This window comes from Rhopilema esculentum, chromosome 14 (assembly GCF_057945365.1).
Source record: "Rhopilema esculentum isolate cy_ngs chromosome 14, ASM5794536v1, whole genome shotgun sequence".
NCBI classification, from domain to species: Eukaryota; Metazoa; Cnidaria; class Scyphozoa; order Rhizostomeae; family Rhizostomatidae; genus Rhopilema; species Rhopilema esculentum.
The window spans coordinates 7,804,913-7,825,277 of NC_142828.1; the positions used below are offsets into that span (position 1 = coordinate 7,804,913).

At 37.0% G+C, this 20,365-nt stretch overlaps 1 protein-coding gene across 3 annotated transcripts; it reads right to left on the reverse strand.

Annotated features, from left to right (window-relative positions):
• Nucleotides 1–3,111: 3,111 nt before the first annotated feature.
• On the reverse strand, nt 3,112–20,365 carry LOC135696289 (uncharacterized). 3 transcript variants are annotated; one of them, XM_065215637.2, is made up of 4 exons: nt 17,130–20,365; nt 7,700–7,801; nt 7,145–7,220; nt 3,112–6,577 (listed from the first exon to the last, which is right to left on the reverse strand). In XM_065215637.2, the coding sequence occupies exon 4, from the start codon at nt 6,409–6,411 to the stop codon at nt 4,531–4,533; it is 1,881 nt and encodes a 626-aa protein (XP_065071709.2). In that variant the 5' UTR covers nt 6,412–6,577; nt 7,145–7,220; nt 7,700–7,801; nt 17,130–20,365; the 3' UTR covers nt 3,112–4,530. The 3 variants fall into 3 exon arrangements, with proteins under 3 accessions (XP_065071709.2, XP_088968444.1, XP_088968445.1); XM_089112318.1 differs by lacking the exon at nt 17,130–20,365 and adding an exon at nt 7,972–17,119; XM_089112319.1 differs by lacking the exons at nt 7,700–7,801; nt 17,130–20,365 and adding an exon at nt 7,398–7,670.

Below are 20,365 nucleotides of genomic sequence, written 5' to 3' on the forward strand. Positions count from 1 at the left end.
TCTAGAGTATGAGAAAACTGTCTGATGTTGCCCTTGCAGCACGGGGCACGGAGAGACAGTCTCCTGCCTTCAACCAACAGGGCAGGGAGGACCCTCGTAGAATAAAAAGAAAACAGGCCCATTTGATAAATTTCTGAAACCTCGTTGTAACAAGTTTGCCCAATCTGGCCTTTCTTGTCTAGGCGTCTCTGAGTCCACACAGAAGTAACACAATCATCAATAGCAATAATCTGGTTCCCAAAAGTCATAATGAGGAGAACAACTGTTTACAACGTCAGCGACTCATTGGTTAAAGTAGTTATAAGAATTTATTTCAATTTCTTTAACAGTCAATTTCAATTTCTCATTTTCAATTTAACAGTCAATTTCAATTTCTCGTTTTCAATTTCTCATTTGACATGCAAATGTTCAATCTAATCATTGATCTTCTAGCACTTTCTATCCATTAATTTATTATTTCTTGCACTCTGAGCAGTATACTGATACTCGGCTCTGCTCAGTATCGATGTAGAAGTAGAAGTCAATCGGTCAAAGTCATTCTATTATAGTCATGATAGGCTATTATAGACATACAAAATGACATTTTATATCAGAAATGGTGTCTTGCCAAGAAATGGTGTCTGAAAAAGTCAGAAAGTAATAATCTGATAATCTGAAAAAGTCTGCCATTTGTATAACGAAAAACGACAAATTCTTGTTACCATGATACAGCTGGCAAGTGGATACACGAGGACACCATTTGAGCTATTTCGAGCTACAATCAAATATGAGAGCTATATCTCTTCGAAAATGTTATAAAAGCAAAATCGAAAAGAATTGAAAATTAACTCTGATTTAGAAAATGCTTTGCTGGGTGAATAAAAATAAAATTGTTTTTAGTATACATGATGAAATGATCTGTAAAAGTGAAAATAACAAGCATTGTATTATTCTTTAGAATATTACCTGTCCTAGGCATGAGAATAACTGTACACCTTAATTCAAACATTTGATACCCAAGGTCAGAGATTTGCTTTCAATTTTAGCTAGAGGCATATGGGAAGTCTTATAGAGATGTAATTGGAAGTAACTTCCCCATTAGATTTTTGTATGTAGTTCCTTAGTTACATACAAGTTAAAATTTTATATTCCTTTCTCTAACAGCTAGCTGAGGACTACAAAAACAAACAAGAGGCACTAAAAATGCCAAATAATGCCCAGTTACTTGAGTTGATTAGGTTCTCGTCTAAACCTAGTAGACTTTAAACTTAAGTCCTGCTACAATAAGGCAAAAATAAACCACCAAACCTTTGAAACAGGAAAACTCATTTTGCTAAATAAATTCGACTTTTAAAATGGATGTATACAAAATGATTTATCATTCAAAAGGAAATAAATTAGTACTAGACTGCTATCTTTATGAACAGACTGACTGGCTCATTGTTAGCTGTTACAGTGTAAGACAGAACGGAAAGGTAGTTCTCTGTATTTACACTGGTGGCCTGCCGTGGGTTGTTGAAACAATCTTGGTGCTTAGAATTCTTCTTACAAAAGACTCTGAATTAAGAAATGAGACCTAAATGATATTCTAAGGGGAGTTTTTTATTTTCAAGGTTGAGATCCAAAGTTAGACAAGTCAAGATGGAAATGAAATATGTGCCAAAAGACTCAGTCATGATCTTGATAAACAAAGACATGGTCAATTCACTTAATAGTTTTAACTATTGAGATATGAATGGAAATACGGATGTTCAAGTAAGATGGGTCTTTCTTCAAAATTGCAGTGCTTCCCCTTGAGTCTTCTGCAAGTAAATGATGTCCTGTAATTCGCTTTAACTAAAATTTAGCCCCCGAGCTTGGAATAAATAATTTCTTTCGTGTCAGCATCTGTTAAAGTCGCGCTTTCGCAAATTCAGATGAATTAATATAGATGCTTTGTGTGAAGCTACTAAATAAAGAAACAAAAAAGGCTAATTCGTAAAAATAGCTAAAATAAAGAAAAGCCTGGATTAGTAAAATATCCTAACTCAGTGTCATCCGATTAAAAATGACCTGTTTCGGATTGGAGTTGATTGGGCTCACTAATCTCTATTCGGATATGTTCAAGATAAATTCAAATCCGTTTCATCCCAAAAAGTAATTTTTATTCTTTTAGCATTCCTTTTATAAATACTTGCGGTTTGAGCATTATAAATCATACATGTAGCTCAGGGGTTTCCAGGAAATTTGCACTGTTACAAATTAAGAGCTGAATAAAGCAAAAATCCTGCCCTGAAGAATCCTGGAAGTCTCTTGGTATCGGGAAAATGTGGCTATTTCTATAGTCCTTTGTGTTTTTGACTTGTTTTTTCCGAGCTATGAACTTCATAGGCACAATAAAAAATGTGCTGTCTCTACATCCTTCACATGCTGACGTCATCTAAGTGTATTTTTTCTGACACCGAAGCTTAAAGCGAGCCTGTTGTAAAGGAGAGATTTTGAGAAATGAACAGATTACGCAAATCAATTCAAATTCAAACCCAGAGGCCTATTTTCTAAATCTATTTTGAGATCTATAACTTCTAAGTTATAAAACCCTGAAACATTTGAGAGTCTATAAATCAAAATAAGATCTACATGGAAGTGCTTTTAATGTCTTATGTGAATCAGAGGTTAAAGCTTTTGGAATTGTACAAGGGAGTCAAAGCCGAATTAAAGTACCAAATCCAGTGCAGCAAGATATTTTCAAGAAGCCCAAAGAATGTCACTGCGACATCATTCTGAGTGCAAGGAATTGGACTAAAAATGGAACATCCTTAAATACAGCGTGAAGCACTCTGTTAATCATAGCTATAGCGCTCTTGATTCCTGGCTAAAGCAATTTTTCCACCTTTATGCCGCTACCGCCTTGACATCTTGTAGCAGCGAAAGTCATACGAGCGGGGAAATGCAAAGGACTATCACATCAGCGGTAGCTTTGATACACAGGGAAGCAATGGGCAGAGCAGCAGAATTGCTGACAGACATAAATAGTGTGATCGCACGTATACTGTTGGAAGGAACTCAAAGGAAAGGTCATTAACCAAGCATATTTTAGCAAGTTATTTAGCAAAGTCTCTGTGGTAAACAAGAAAATATAAAAAATCCGCCTCACACTGGAGAACATATCTTTATGACACATGCCAGTCTTTACTTGCTTCTACTTGCAATATATAACAATATCATTTGCTTTGATATGGATATTCTAACGCTGATAGCAGCCTGGTAGGATTTTCAACCTGGCTGCTTTTAAACGAGCTCTGGCTCTTTAATTTTTCAGCAAAGCAAAGCACATGGGTTTAGGATTGAGCTTACATAGAAACGAGAGTTACGTAGTTTGTAACGACAACACTAATAGCAAAACCATCCACGTTTACATTTGCGTAATTCAAATATGTTCCACATCTTTACCCTGGGTACCAGAGCCTCATAAATCTTGGGATAAAGTATTGTAGACAGTTTCGGAGTCTAAATAACAGAGACTCCGGTACTCAGGGCACCACATTTCGTACTATTAAGTGATGCTAAATTTATGAGGTTATAAACAAGATATATTACACTCGATGTGAGTCTAATGCTTCGATTAAATGGGTCCATAATTAACTGTTTAATACAACAATCTAATAATCAGCCACAATGCCTATGACTTTAAACTATCGTCGTTTGAAATTTTCAATTGAAAAACTAGGTTAAAATAGTTTTTTGAACTTTCTTTGTAATAAATACCTGCATTAAATTGATTAGATTTAGGTAACAACAGTCGAGTCGAATATTAACATTGCTATTTGCTAGCCACAATTCATGTTTCACAATTTAGCTTTTCTCTGTCTTCATTTAACATTCCACTAATCTAAATGTGCTTTCACAATTCCATATTTGCTCGGTTAATGTCATTACTCGATGTTTCTCTGTCAAAACCCGATATTTACCCTATGTTGGAGGAACAATTCCTCTACTCAAACTCGGATCTAGAGCTATATTTATTAAAATTAGTTAAATAATCTGGTTTTCAAAAGCATTTAAATTGCAGAAAAAAGATGGCTTCTACGATTGGTGACAAAAGTTTCGAAATTTCGATATTACAAAAGAGCTAATAATGTATGTGTTTGGTGATACAACATGTTACAAATATTACAAATATACATCATAGATAAATGTGGTTTTGATTTAAACAACAATGGTCCTTATTTCAAACTTAGTATTTACATGTACATTAAGTTAATACACGGCTATGGCAATAAAAAAGGTCCTGTTAGGCAGTCGCGTTTATTTATCAGGAGAAACTGTGTTATATTTGGGGATTATTATGTTTTCGTACTTAAAGCCAATCTCGAGAACAGCAAAATTAATAGAAAGTGAGTCCTCGTTTTGTGTAAACATGCGAGGCCGAAACAAAAAATGTTTTAAGACTGCCTCTGTTTCATACCCGCCTCTGTTTCAAGACTGCAAGGATCAGAAATAATTTTTTTTAATAGTAAGACCTCGAGCGCACAATAATATGGCAGAATGGAAGGTAAATGCAAGGATTAATATCTACACTATAGACTCCTTAGTATCTATTATATTTTCTTCTTTAAGAAAGTCTTTTCTCCTTTGAGTCACTGAATCGGACCAACTCTGTGCTGTTATATCGAAAATATCAGCTGTTACATGCAAACACGCTGGTAGAAATCTGTCATGATGCTGTTCACACCCAAAATCTTGGTCAAGATATGAGGGATAACCATTGCTAATCGTTTTGTTCTTGGTACATAAATATTCATCCTCTACACGAACAACATCTTCAGTCAGATCTATTTGACAATCATCGCACGATTTTCTTGCTTCCTGATTTGGAAGATCAGAAACCAGATTTCGAACACTCTTTCTCAACCCGTCACTTTGAAAGTCTTTATCGGTATCAAAACGCATCGGTGATTGGATTTCCTCTTTAGGGTCGGATTCTCTACGTTTAGCTCCACATTTTGGACTGGCATGAATTGACTCATTGTGATTCGAAAATCTTAACTCGTTTTCCTGCGTTGACCGGTATGTCATATTTGTAAATTCTCGAGGTTTAAGCTCGCAAGAACTGCGTTCGCCTGAACCTGCTCGCTTCAGTCTGTTTGAGGTGGTTTCGTCGCCGCTTGAGTTATGTACAGAAACCTGTTCATCAGACAGTAGGCCTATATCTTCAGAAGCTTTAGAAGATGGACGCGAATCTTCTAAAAGAGCTTGAGCTTCTTGGCCCTCTGCAGATTGTTCGTTTTTAAGCTGCATGGATAGAATGGCAAGACTTATTGAGTTTTCATTTACCTCCCCGGCATTACTTACAATACTTTCTTCTAGATCACGTTTCCAGCTCAGTTTTCGTTTGATTGACTTCAAGTGACGTAGCAGCGTACCCGCCTGGCTGTTTGACGTTTCCCTTGAGTTTGGCGCAAGATCCATATCCGAATATCGGCTTGCAAAACAGCTGCCTAGCAAGGCCCAAAATGCTGTCTTGAAATTGATATTGCAGAAGCCGTAGATAATAGGGTTGCAGCATGAATTCAAGTAATGCATCCACTTTGTGAAGCCACGAAGGTGCTTTGCAGTTACGTCATCAAACTTGCAGCTTAAACAGTAGTGGTATAACAGTGTTGTGACAAAGAAAGGCAACCAACAGCAAACGAAGAGCCCTATAACAATCAAGAGAGTCTTTTCCAGGTTCCAATCACCATTCAAATTGCTTTGTCTGTTAGAACGAATCCAGTATTTGATGTATATTGCTAAATATGATACAATTATGATTGATAAGGGAAGAAAGAAACCAAACGTTGCTATAACAGCTGTGTAATCTTCAAAGTAATGCACCCTAGACAGCGACAAAATGAGAGCGTAGGCCCAAGCAAAAGTGATCATTATCAACGCAACCACTGGAGTCATGCGTGTTCTGTGACGTAAAGGGGCTAGTATGCTAAACAGTCGATCTAAACTGATTGCTGTGAGGTTTGCAATCGACGAGACTGCGCCCAGTATGTCCACGCACTCCCAGAACTTTCCCAGCGCTAAAAAATCCACCCATGCGGGTAGGCTCTGCCAACCAGTCACTTCAAATGAAAGCCACAAAGGCATAGAGATAGCTGCCACTATAATGTCGCTGATTGCTAGCGATATAATGAAGTAGTTTGGAACGGTACGCAGTCTCTTGTAATGACAAAATGCAACACAGACGAGAATGTTACCAGCCAACGCAGCGACAATTAATATGGCAATGCCTATGGCTGAGAGCACCCTCCCAGCAGTCAGTTCGAATGGGGGCTCGTACAAGTAATCACACGCTGGATCGAATGCATCCTCGTGCAGGCAATTCAGAAAATAGTCAGTTGAATTTGGTAATGTCCTGTTTGCAGTTAGGTTCGCAATGGCGTACCTAAATTGACCGTAATCCATTCTAAGTCCTCTGATTTAAAATGCAATATTAGTTGAATAAGCAGAATTTTCCAGTCCGGTAAATTTCATCGTAAACTTAATAAAACCAACAAATTTCTTTAGATTCAAGGCTGCTAGTCTCTTCATTTTCCTTCGATCAAATAGAACACTTTAAATATCTGTTTTCCTAGGGAAAAAATTGAAAAATTGTGATTACTTAAATGTTTGAAATGAGGCAAGTAAAAGCCTAAATAGGATAAGTGGTGGTACTTCTTCACTAGAAATATTGATTCAAAACAATTGGGAGCACGTCATAGCACTTGCAAGCTGGAAGTCTCGACCAAAATGGCCTTTCAACACAGGAGCAGAAGTAACTTAAAGAAACATAAAACACCTAGAAGAAAAGTTCCTAATAAAAATACGACTAAGATCAAGAATTTGTACGAGTATCATTATGCATGGTTTGTATGAGTAACCACATGCTGAGAAGTGCGAAACTGCAATAGCATCGAGGAATGCACGTGCCTAGACACAAAATACAGAGCTTACCTATTTTTCACAGGAATTCTTTAGCTTGCATCAAATTTGTAAAACAGACAGTTTAATGGAGACGACAACCAATTTTAATTTCCACGCTTTTGCTCGCGATCAAAAGGGTTTGTTTTGAAAATCATAAATGTTCAGCCCGTTTGACGTCATAAACCATGTCTATTGTGGAATGCAAAGACAAGAAAAGTACGTTAAATAAACTTACCCTTATTTCGTGTGAATCAAATCTAGTCTTGTAGCATACAAAATTACTTGTTTCAACTGGCAATGTAGCAAATCAACTGCGGAAGAAAAAGAAATTTTTGTAAATCAACAGACAAAAGAAACAGTTTGCCTGGTTAAAATGACGTATGAAGAATGGGCGCCTATGTAAACAGGCACGCCAAGAAAAGCCAAGCATGCCATGATACTTGTATGATACATGAATACTAAAAGCAACAATCTCCTAATAAAATCACCTGTATCGACATGACATGACAATTTGAGGCACACTTCCCCATCTGCACGCTAAACAAAGTCATTAGACTGTTGAATGGGCCTTCATATGAAAAGGTTTCACTGATCTTGGAACTCGCCCTTTAAATAGCATGAAAACTTCATCTAAATGTAATCTATTACTGATCTATAGATAAAAGACCTAAAACATGAGTTTCCTGCCCTACAAATTGGCTTAACTGCCCTAGAACATAGGTGGGCTTACAATTAGCTATTCAAGAATGCCAGCAAGCGACGAGTCTTGGATAATTCCAAATAACCTTACCGAGAGGCTCGCCACGACACTTCTCCTTCCACCGATCTGATGATGCCTTTGATTATCAGGTCAATGCACTTAACTTCTTAATCCCGTCTGATAATGGATGGCCTACAAAAGGAAAACACGATATACTTCAATTATAATGTTAAACGAAAACATAAACTCCATCTTAACTGTCTTTTGAATCACAGCATGAGTTTCTGTCGATTGCGATATGCCAGCATAAACACATTACGCCTAAAGAATGGAGTATAATTAAATCTAATGTTTGCATTCACCAGAGGTATGCTGTCCCTGTACTTCCACTTTTGTATACCCTGAGTTGCAAAATGCAAGTGGTCAGCATTACTCAAGCACAAAATGAACTAAGGAGGCAGTATTACTGTAACACGATCAGGGATGTAAGAAGCATTTATAACTAGGGAGGGCACAGTCTTAGGAGGGGCCCTTTTCGTGGTCACAAGTTAGCAAGAAGTTCTGTTAAAACGTCACTTTGAGAACTAGAAATCCAACCCAAAAGGGGACTGACTCCCCCTGAATGGGCTCTTACGAAAAGCCCCTCGCCCCCCGGTTCTCATCCTACGTCTCGTAACACGATTACAAGGAATGCCTGTGCCACGTTGCCATAGACGCAAATGGCATTCTTTGCCTGCTTGAGGATAGAAAGTTTCAGCAAGCAGCAAATATATTTTTATAATAAGAATAGGAAAATTATTGAGATTTCAAGTATGAAGTTTTCTAACGGTCTTTATTACGTTTCTAATTGTTTGTTTTACACCTATAAATCATTGGTAATAAGAAGTAATAATTGCGGCTAATGACCTATCATAATGGACTAAAATGAGTAGGTATTGATGGGAGGTATCAAGTGATACAAAGTCAACTGCAGAAAATAGAAATCATGATCCTTTCCGTTTTTTTATCTTATCAGGATGATCCGCTCACTTTCAAAGTTCTTATTAATCCTAACAAGTTCTAAAGTGGAACGTCATAAGAAATCTATTGCAAAAATTTTGACTTTTCATATAACTTCAAAGAACACCATGAAATACTGCTAACGATATAAAATTAGCATAATATGAAATATTGAAAGTTTTCTAACGGATTGCTGTTATTTTGAATCGTTTATAAAGTTTAGAGCAGTTACCAAATTGCAGGTGGGAAAATAGTCTGTGCTTGTGTGGCCTTATCCCAGACAATCTTTAGTGAATTTCCTTATTTCACACATTTTGAGGTATTTCATAATGCTCTTTCAGGTGTTGTGATCCAGAATAAAAAAATATAAGATTATATTTTGTGACGTCATGTCATCACCTTAGAACTCTACTTTCTTTAGACGCCCCTCTCTCTCTTAAGGCATCTTCAATAACTAAAGGAGGCTTCAACAGGCATAAGAGCATAATGACATGAAATTTTAAATTATCAGAACAGAAAGGATTTGCAAGGGAAATTATACTTGGTTAAGAGACCATAAATGGCGCCTTTCAAATTGTGTTCAGAACACTCTGACCTAGCCCTGTGGTGGATATTCTGGGTCCTTTGGGTAACATTGCCTCCTCCCTCTCCATTCCAATATGAATCTGAAATTCTATAAAACCAGGCGAATTAAAGTTGATATGTTAAAATGGGCCGTATTTGCACACAGTGATTTCTATATTTGAATGGATGGAAATTATTTCCGAGAATGAATGACCGATAAAATATAATCCAATATTATTTGGTTGTTCACGTCGCATATTGACGTAGACATTTGCAAAGTCCATTCAAATGATAACACATGCGGGGAAAACATTTGTACTGCGAGGGAGAATTCGAGTTGTGTAGAGAAAAGATTACTGCAACCTCCATTTATACATGACATCCCTCCTGATTATAAAAAGAAAACCATATGAAGCAAACGATTTTTCAGCATATTGTCTGAAATCAGATAATACCTTCTCTGGACTAAAAATAGAGTCGAGTCTAAACAAGTTCCTTCTCGAACAAGTTCTTCAAATTTTGTACGTTTTACTAACATTAGAAGATTCGGAACAGAATTTTAAAATTACTGTTAGAAATTTTCTTCCCTTCCAATTCCATTTACAACAACCTCACATAATTTCCTCAATAACCAAACGCTCCTAGCAACTAAATTACACCATAAATACACCATAAGTACACCATAAATATGTCATATAGTAGAGAAAATATAACATTAAAATGGCAAAAATTTGGTATCAAAGAGTTGTGTGTGTGTTCCTGAATTTCAATCAGTGTCGTTGTTAGAAATTTTTATAACCAGCGATGAATGACATTTAATAAGATGGGCTGGGTGCTTTTTAACGAAAATGGAATTAATCAATTACGCCTTACGCAGTGATGGTGTTCTGCCCTTGGAATAATGAATTAAAATTAGCTCATAATGTTAGTAGACGCTCTTTCGTTCATCCTTGAATTTCTTGAATTTCAACCACTTGAATTGATTAGCAAATGAATGAATCAGCCGCAGAATTAAAAGTTGTTTCCCAACTGTGAGTTACTGTTTCCCCTTTCCATATTCGGCAATGTATACGATAAAATCCATGAAAGACCCGCATAAGAATTCTCATCGAACTTCATGAAAATAGATGTCCCCGTGCCTTTCTATAAGATACAATCATCGCTTGAAAACATGCCTTTCGTTAAGCCCTTAAATATAACTCAGTTTTTCACTTTTACGTTTTAGGTTAATCAATCCTCAGGATCAGAGGGCTAACCTTCCAAAATATGATTCTCTTCTATGTTTCTCTGGTGATGGACATGGCTCAACGGTAACTCACCATTGCCATTTAAAAAGTAAGGGTTATAAAGCTGCCTTTTTCGCCTTTCTCGAACACTTGGAGATAGATGTTGTATTTTGTGCGTCTTGAACACTTTTTGCTATTAAAGCTGAAGTCATTATGCAGGCAAACAGAGATAAATGGCTAAAATGTAAGCTTTTTGAAAGAACAGGACGGTTCTAAGTTGCAACTCTAGCTGTTCAAGCTTTTAAGGGATCTTCAGGCAGCTGTTCATTCACCCTTAATTCTAATAGTCAGACAACTAGAAAGATCTCCAAATCACACCAAACAAAATTTACAGACATTTCATGCTTCTAACCAAAGAAACTAAAAACCTTTTGTTTTTTCTATAATAAAAAGCTTATCCTTGCTAGGACTGCGAGATTCTTGACTGAAACAAGCACAGCAAATCATGCGCATATCATATTTCTAAACACAGAAGGCCTGGTGGTTCCTCCTTCTAAAGTTATCAATAATCTTTTGATGTATAGAGTTATCAATAATCTTTTGAGGCATCCCATCATTCAAGAGCTATTAGACAAGTGCGCTATTTTTAACTGGGAGGATTTTCGCAAGGTTTACAAAGTAGGCATAATCCATTAGGAATATCAGGTTTGACACGATACTGTCTTTATCAAGTTTATTAGATGCTTGAAAGGGTTGGCATCTGATGGGATGAATATTATTTTACGAAATGTCTGCTCTTTAAAGCCTTTCGTTTCGAGAGGTTCCTGATACTTATCAATACATCTTCGCCTTCATGTCAATTACTGAAATTCCCAAACGTCAAATACCAAAAATAATCGAAAGAACCTTGAAGTGTGGGCTGAAATTATAGTGAGAAGTAAGAATGTAAAGCTTCGGTAATGTTAGCTGGGTATGATCAAGTTAACAAAGAAAGATGATGCAATGCGAGTAAGCAAAATGTCAATCGAACGTCATCGTAAGATCATGAACCTGTTCGTGTTTGTTTTGCACTATATCATAAGGAAGCCTTTAAAATATTTCAGATCGCATAAATGAATTTCATTCACAGTCCACTACACTATTATCTGGAGGCTGTTAATCTGTGATAGTATCTTTGACATCTTGTATCCTGACGTCATAAAGTTGTCAAACATTACGCATGTAACTATCCGAAGGAATTGAAATTTCTCTAAGAATGAAAAGTGGTTTAACATCTTGCTCAATCGATGGTAATAAGATACTCTGTGAAAAGGAGGGGGCAATTTTCTCTTGCAAATAGTGTACACGATTTCCACAAAAACAAAAGGATTTCCAGGAATTTGAATATAAACAACAGGATTTCTATCAAAGGTGACGAGATTTCCATGGAATGATTTGCCGCTCGAGTGAAAACACAAGAGAGGCACCGTCAAGTACCACCCTAAAGAAGCTCACCTTGTTTTCCAGAGTTAAACGGATATTCTTTTGTGCGTCTATGCTTTTTAAGGGGTTAGAAAGAGCAATGTAACAACCTACCAATGCCAACAATACTGTTTTAAAAGTATTCTCTAAAACCTCTTTTATCAACTAGGAATCTTGAGCAACCAAAGCTCAAGAACAGGGTATACTTGTATAGTATAATTAGCTTAAAACGTATGTTAAATGAAAAGGAAGAGCTTCCAGTTAACAAAGCATCATAACTAGGGCTGACCTTTTACAGAATTGTCTAACTTCCCATAAGGACTATGTTTGAGAAGATTTATTGCCACCGCGAACAGCACGAGATCAAAACTGTATGAGGCGCATAAAATTAACAATTACCACTAAATTGCATTGATACCACACATGTATACTCATACCTCTCGGCTGCATTATCATGCATAGAGAGCTAAGGATTGTGGTTTTCTGTCGCTAGCCAGTGAGCTATTGATGATTTTTGCACATACTCTCGCCATACCTGTCAACTTCCCAAACCCGAATTGGAATGAATTGACAAAATGTTAGAGAGACACCTTTTCAAACACAAATGATAGAAAATGTCTATATGCTCTTGAAAGATGTTACGCAAGGATTTCGACATATGGTATTCATAGCTTGAGTAGGTGCCGTATTCGTTACACACTGCAAATCTTTAGGATTACAATTTTTCGTCGAAATAGGAAATCGTCTTTGCTGCTAAGGCTTAAAAGAGAATGAATGAACTTTGACGTTAATAAGATGAATCTGCAAAGCCCACTCGTTATATAACGCAGAAATGTATCGAAAAGAGTTGTAGAGACTCCTGCATAAGGATGACCCTTGAAATTTTAAACTTGATTCAAGCAGTCATATTTTTGGAACCTCGTTCTGGTATTTTTACGTGTTTTGTGTGTTTTTACGTTCTGACAATGCAGACACTGTACTGATCACTTTGCTCAATCAATTTTGTCATCTTCACTCAATTAATAATCTGATAACCATCTCCAGCTTTCCACATTTTGCCTTTAAAGCCATTCGGAAGGCCTAAATACTAACAAATCTTGTCACTATCTTGTGGCGTACCGTACAACATTGCTTCAAGATGACAAACTGTACCTCAGCAACCACACTTCGCAAGCCACACGACGAACTTTATCAAATCGGCATCCTTTCTGCTATCATCCAATGAAACCTTGGTAACATGTTAAATAAAATGAAATAACAAAGCCCTGCGAAAAGATTTGGGTGGCATGTTTAGCTTAACAGGCACGTTAATATCGAGTCAGAGGTTTTCTGAAACTAAAGCAATTGTTCAATAGTCAAAAGCATCTTGCTTATGTGTTGTTTCTAATCTGGTTCTGCCATGCTCGTTGAAAGCAAGACTACGCATGGAAATTCTGGGTCAATTGAAATAAAAATTTCTCTGTATTCATTAGAAGTGTAAACATCGATCTTATAGTTTTTTACTTTGAATTAGAAAGCTTTTAATGTCACATTGCCTTAAGTACAGCTTTTCATACATAATGCACGGTTCGATTGTCTCGAAAGTAGCTGACAATAAATTAATAGAATTTTAGAAGGGTTATCTTGGTTTCCAAATCGTAACAAGATTGATCTGTAGACAAAAGCCAAGAAATTTCAAATAGAGGCTTGTGAAACTTTTCCACTCTTTTTTGTGTCAAAAGATGTGGAGCTTGGCCAAGATGAGAATCTGAATGCTGCGTCAAAATTCGGAGTCCTGTTACACCGTTTGTTGGTTACAAAGAGTGAATTTGGCAACAATGTTTCTCTTTCACTACTCTCTCTAGGTCTTTGCAAGTAGAGAAGTCTCTGTTACCATAATTCTCGTACATAAATTCTCTCAATGATAATGCATTCGCCCGGGACACCCATGTTGGTGCTAGGACAACAATAGGCATGCTTCTGATTTGCATATTTATAAATTCTATTTAAGGTGAAATCCTTAGCCTAGGAAATGCGACTCAACCTGGAGATCATAGCTATGTTTGGTTACTTAGGAGTCCGTGCAACTATAGGTCATGCATATTTATCATGCTTTCATGGCTAAAACTGACGATAGGCTATTTAATAGGAAAAATGTGCTTGTTTCAGGATTGTGGCCTGTTTAAGTTACTGGATTGTGGCTAGATTTACACTTTTATCTTGTAACAACTACAAGCAAAGAAGACGCGAGCCTTCACAAGGGCCATACTACCACAAGACAAAATAAGCTCAACTGTTTTAGGATATCAGCTTTAAAGTTTTGTGTTCTTTCTAAATTTAGAAACAAAATAACTGGTGAGATAGGCCCGGCTCCATGTGCCATGAGTCAATGTCTCTTCTGTGCTGGAGCTCCGGAGGTCCTTCGATACAATGCTCTTTATCCTTATGTTACTTTGGTAACATTAGGGGTTTTATTTTACTGAGATTAAAATAAGCCTATTGATGGAAAAATCTGTTCCAAGGCCATAGTGCAAAATGAAATTATTGCTTCCCTGTTTACAAAACCAAATAGACTTAGGGACGAAAGAGCAACAATAGCCACTTTTTCCCCTTATTTTACAATATTTATCTTTTATTGCCATCTTTGTCGTCTTCTTTTCCTGAATCATATATTATGTTTCTTTTCTTAATTCTATTAATCTTTTGGCCATAAGAAACGATATTAGTTGTACAAATTATATTAATCGCAGTATCTTATCAAACTTAAAAGTTAAATGGATAGATTAATAACGCTCCGCAATATCATCAAACTCTGCTGTTGCATCTGCAAAGCATGGCGAACCTCCTTTCTCTTTAGCGAGGTGTATGCTGTAGGGCTGTATCAGTCGTAGAGACGTGTCTATTGTAGGGAAGTGTCCACTGTGGAGTTGTCCGTTGTAAGGGGGTGTCCATTGTTAGGAGGCTGCTTCTACAAAGTTTTGACGGCAGAGTGTCTAAGGAGGTGTCTGTTTGAATGTCTTGTGAAAAAGAACTCTATGCAGTTTAGTTATAATAAAATTCAAAACGTGCAATGTGTGTTTTTATTTGGAGAATACGTTGCCCTATCTTGGCAACGTAACTTATACTTGATTGAAGCCTATTGAAGAGCTGGAGGAAATTTTGATTGTGGTGACACTCATTGGTTGACCTCCTTGCTTATCAAATTCGTAATCCACGTCGACGGAGCGCTTATCTCCTTGTGTCAAGAACATTGTGGTGCTGGAACCAAGAAAGATCGTGATTTCGACGACAAAACCAGGCACAGATCTGAAAAGTCAACTTAAAAGACTAAACATATGTATTATCCAGTTAGCTGTCACATGCTGTCACTATTTCAAACCTTAGCAATCCAAGCGATGATATTTAGGTTCTAATAAACGAAAGAATTCGCAGATATATGATCCCAAGGGAATGGAGAGTATGGAAAAGATGGTAACTGGAGCAAGCAAAATGTGACAGAAGTATGTGACCCCGAACACCTCACCCACTCTGATCCGTAGGAGGATGCCCTTTTATTCAAAGAATCGCCCTAAATTCACAAGGATGTCAACAAATCAATACTGCAAAGAAAGTTAAGCTTTGGCAAAGAATCATGAAAGCAGCTTTGGGTATGATTCTGTTATCAGAGATCAGCGCTGCAAGTGGATGAAAACACTCCATACGCAGGCAAACATTACAAATTCCGCAATAGTTTGTTGTCACGACGTTGCCCGAATTCTCTATCTTGCAAATCCCTTCATTTGTATAAAGATACATAAATCTTACAATAAATATCAATCGTGGGCGTCCTTTAACCACCCTATTGTGCATATTGTAGCAGATTATAGAGTTTTCTTCAAAAACAGTACCGTCTTTGTTTATATTCAATGCTACCATCGCCCGTACACTAGTAGCTCTCGCACATCATCAACTTCAGCGAAACGGTGACCAAAACATAAAAATTACGGACAGCGTTGCTTGCTATAGGGGGTTTTTTGCACGTGGCAGAGAGAAATATTCTGATTTTCGAACGTTCTAAACCTGCTCGAGAAAATTGAACGGGTTTACGCTTACATGCAACCCTTTTTTCGAAGAAATCTTTCAGCAGTTAACAGAGGTCAGTTATGATGGTTTTTGACCTCTCTTGCAATTGTTCATATAGCATCAGATTTCTTAACTACTTCATACAACCAGGAACTAGACTTGGTGTATGCTTCTTAGAATTTCAAGAACACTAGAAAAACATCCATCATAACCAACTGTCTATAAATTTTACATGAAGTTAGACAAGATAACTGATTAGAAGAAAGTTGGGGTACGTAAACTATCAATAGCATTGGAAGATTTTACAGCCAATTTATACAACTATTACCGTTTGAAGGATCCTTCCCATGCAATTGTATAACACCTTTTGATGTTAATACGAGACAAAGCAAACGTTTCGAGCGGGTTTGGGGGCTCAAAATAGCTTGAATGGACATTCGATATTTCTAGCTGAATCTCTAATGACAATAAATCCACCTTTTTGCACGATTTAAAGAGATGTCAAAATAAAGAATATGTTTCTCCTCGTTCCTTCGTCACATTAAGCCCTCTTGATATCACACTAATTCAATGCCTTATTCAAAAGCAAACAAAAGTAACGAACATACAGAGGAACTGGAACTTCGGGGCAGAAAATGACCCAGTTTGTGGTTTTAGGCGATGTATCGAGAACGAGCATTGTTAGTGAAATCTTGAAGTCTTATTTCATGTTTCATTCAAACTAGATCTCAATCAGTACTTCTGCCTTGCTCAGGGGTTTTTGTTGTTTTGCGTTGAAACGAAAGTTTACGAAAAATTGTTTCTCTTTATACTAACATTTTGCAACAGCGCTTTTGTTTATATAACTCTCAACAGTCGAAAATATGTTGTTATCTTTAATCGTAAACATGACACGCACAGACGGTTTATATCTAAATTCATAGATGAGATTTCTTGTCTTTGGGAAAAAAGTTCATGGATTATGTTGCTAAATTTCAGAGCCTTCGTTAAAATCTTCTTCGCTGCAAAAGCTTTAATAATTAACGATAAATATGCTACATTCACACGTGAAAATCACTCACAGATAAAATCAGCGAAAGATAATTTTTGTTGCATCGTTCTAAAACGCTAAACTAACCAGATTAGATCTTGAGACGTTTTCCAGTTTTCCGATGATAAAAAGTAACAAAACCTTTCCAACGTGGTTTTGCGAAAATGTCGAAAAACAAATAAAGTCGATGAAAACTTACGCGAATTTGTGACAGTAATTATCCGCTGAGCTCTCAGTTTAAGGAATTCATCGTTTATCGTTTGCTTCTATGGCCAAACAACACAACGCGAATTTCGTGTGTGATCAGAAATCTGCTTCCCCTGAACTGCTATCAATGGAATGTCTGCGGCTTTTCCGTTGGCTTTGCGGCATATAGGCTCTTAATGCCCATTTTAATGTCAGGTTAATGTCCCCCGTTCTTCTATTTTCTAGTGGGTTCTCATCGCGTACAACTCTCTGTAGCACTTCCAGCTGCATAGAACCCTTAATTACATCTATTTTCAAGATTTATTGCTAATTGCTCGCACGTTAAAATCGACTGCAAATGAATGATTCGCTGTCATTGCCCATTACGTCATAGATTATGTTCTGTTGACCCCCTGATCTATTTATGGCATATGTTTGTTCAGTTACCCAAAATCTACAAGATGACATCTTCGGATTCAGGAGGTTCCCTTACATTAGGGATTTAATTGGAGCGTTGAATTGATACATAACATGAATTTACTATATAGCATCAAGAACTGTTACAGCCGATTGGATAGCACCAATTATGTTATCAACTATTTTTTGCTATGAAGCTTTCCCCAAGCTGGCTGTGGATCATTTACATACTTAACAGGGAAATAACTTCATAAATACGAGGGTACAAAATTTATAGATGTCTTTGTGTAAAGCAAAAGTATTAGTAAAACTTTAAGATGTTGGAATTGGAAAAAAATTTTGTAAAAAGAATATAGAAAAAAGTTAGGCTATATCTATTACCTAATCATCCGACTTTCCACCTTAAATGGTGATCTTAACAGAGAGAGGGGTAGCAGTTGATTGTTTGTGGCTTAACTTAGGAACGCAGTGGGAGAAATGTTTTCTGTTTGGCAAAATTTCCTGGTTGGTCTGAAATTATTCTTTCATACCAGGAAGAGAGTCTCCCCCTCCTCTGGCCATTTTCCCTGGTTAGTTTTCTTTCAATATACAAATAGTTCATCAAGTAAGACGTTAAAAATAGATAGTATTAAGTCTTTATGAAAATGGGGGCGTTGCAGAATATTAAACATGACAATCCCATGGATGTTACCAGCCATGCCAAGTGAGGTAGAAATCTCTGTCTTCCCTGAAAAGGCCCCCAGGGACTGGCAAGGACGCCTTCATGACAGATTTGTAGCTTGGATGCCTTTGTTTTATGTACTTATGCAAAAACATGCAAATGAACCCGCAAATGAATGCTTTCACAAATGATGATGAAAGTCTGTGCTGCAGATTTGGGGGGGGGGGTCTAGGTGGGATAGACAATCATTTTTGCATATCCATGGGTCACTAAATTAAGAATTGAAAATGTGTCGTGAAGCATGATGTGTTAGAAGTATCGACTGTGGATAAACTCTGGTTGATTTAATTTTTATATATTTTGAAATCTGTTGCTCAAAACGACCTCCATTTTCTGAAAGAGTGTCTTTTTGATTTGGAGCGAGAAGAAGGTCTTAATTTTTCTATAGGCACGCAGCCTTGATTGGATAACTATGCCGCTCATTTGCTTGCGTTTTTCTGATTGGCCTTTTTCGATCGACAGCTGGGTATATATTTTCCATCGTGTTCTTTCGGACCCTTATTCTGACATTTTATCCTCTGAGGAGGTGTCGGTTGGTGTCGGACGAAGAGGTTTCAGTAGTATGTTGTGAGATGCTTGCTTTTTTTCAAAGCGATTTTGGAGAAGGTCTTGTTACCCCCGACTCCTTACTCTTTTTACATCAATGTTTTTGTACAGTTCTTTTATTTAGAAGATCTCCTTTGAAAAAACCATAGTAGAACATTCGTCGACCATACTAGTTCTTCAAACATATTGTGGTTGAAGCGTATATGAAAAACAGGAAGTTAGTCAGAGCAAAAACCTGACGGAGATATAGGCTAAACTTTGAAAAAGATGAATATTTTCCCGATTTACGTCATACCAAAAGATTAGAAGAAGATCTGTTGAAGCACGATCCTACCAAATCAATTGTCACGTGACATGAGGCATTTTTAGTGCTTCAAATGGTATTGTCGCTTTGCATGTACCAAACATACTTTTAAGGCCTAAAACCACCAACGACAAACGTTGGTCTTTGCACGAAGCACTAAAGGCAATACCGCTTGCTTCGTGTAAAGGGTTTCAAACAAACATGGGTCGCCTGAAATTCCTGCCTTATTGCTTGATAAGCGAGAATAACGCGGGTCGAACAAAGGTATTTCTCCCTTTATGGCTGCGGTAGCTATACAAAGAAAAAGCCTGGTCCTGCTTTTCATCGAATTAATTGAGAACCTTCCCGCTTATTAAGTGAAACAGTGAGCAATTTTAGGCTAATTTTTGGATTTCAAAAAGTAGTTATGAGGGCTACATTTATTGTTGAGAACTGTTATTAGGTAGATGTCAAAATTGAAAAGATGTCGTTAAGCTTCAAGCCAAAACTGCACCATTGCTGTCAGTAACTATCTTATTAATTTCAGGGACCATGGAACATATTACCGATTTATGGGCTTCTTTCTTCTTTGGAGAGAGGGGGCGCAACATCCAAAACACAAAGAGTAAATCGATTCATTCCCTGACTGTAAGTGCAGTTTGGGATCCATTCAAGGTTAAGGTCCCCAGTTCCTATTGCAGCAGTCTTTGGTCAATTTGCAAGGAATATCACTTTGATTAAAATCCGAAAATATGAACACAACATAAATTTTATTGCAGAGAAAATATATACTAGTGACAGCGAATAATACTGCGATACATCTGCATTTATGCAAACAAAGTTTGAAGAGTTTAAAGAGGGAACAGACTTTTCTAAAGAAATTGCTTCGATTTTTTTCAGCATATGTACCATTGCTAGCAAGATTGCTAGCATCAACCTAAACATAGTTTATTGAAGCTGCAATTGAAAACTTATGTCTACGAGGGACGGGCTTAGCATAGTGAATAGGCATAACGAAAATACGAGCGCGAAAAAGGCCATTGAAAACAAAATAAACTGAAATGCCACACTTAAACCTCACCCTTTCTTTGAGTTTGTAGGAACGTTGCTGTTTTGGAATACTAAAACCATACTCTTGCCATGTATGCATAGGTATAGCAATTGGCAAAGATGAAAATCAGGTTAAACTGCTTTATCTGACTTCCAAAAATTCAAGTATAATGTAGGAGTAAAGTTTTAATTAAATTTCATCTATATAATGACGTTTACTCTGCCATTTCTC

Bases quoted from the DNA above. Each gene is read 5' to 3' on its own strand.
- LOC135696289 (XM_065215637.2), bottom strand. From the start codon at position 6,411: ATGGATTACGGTCAATTTAGGTACGCCATTGCGAACCTAACTGCAAAC.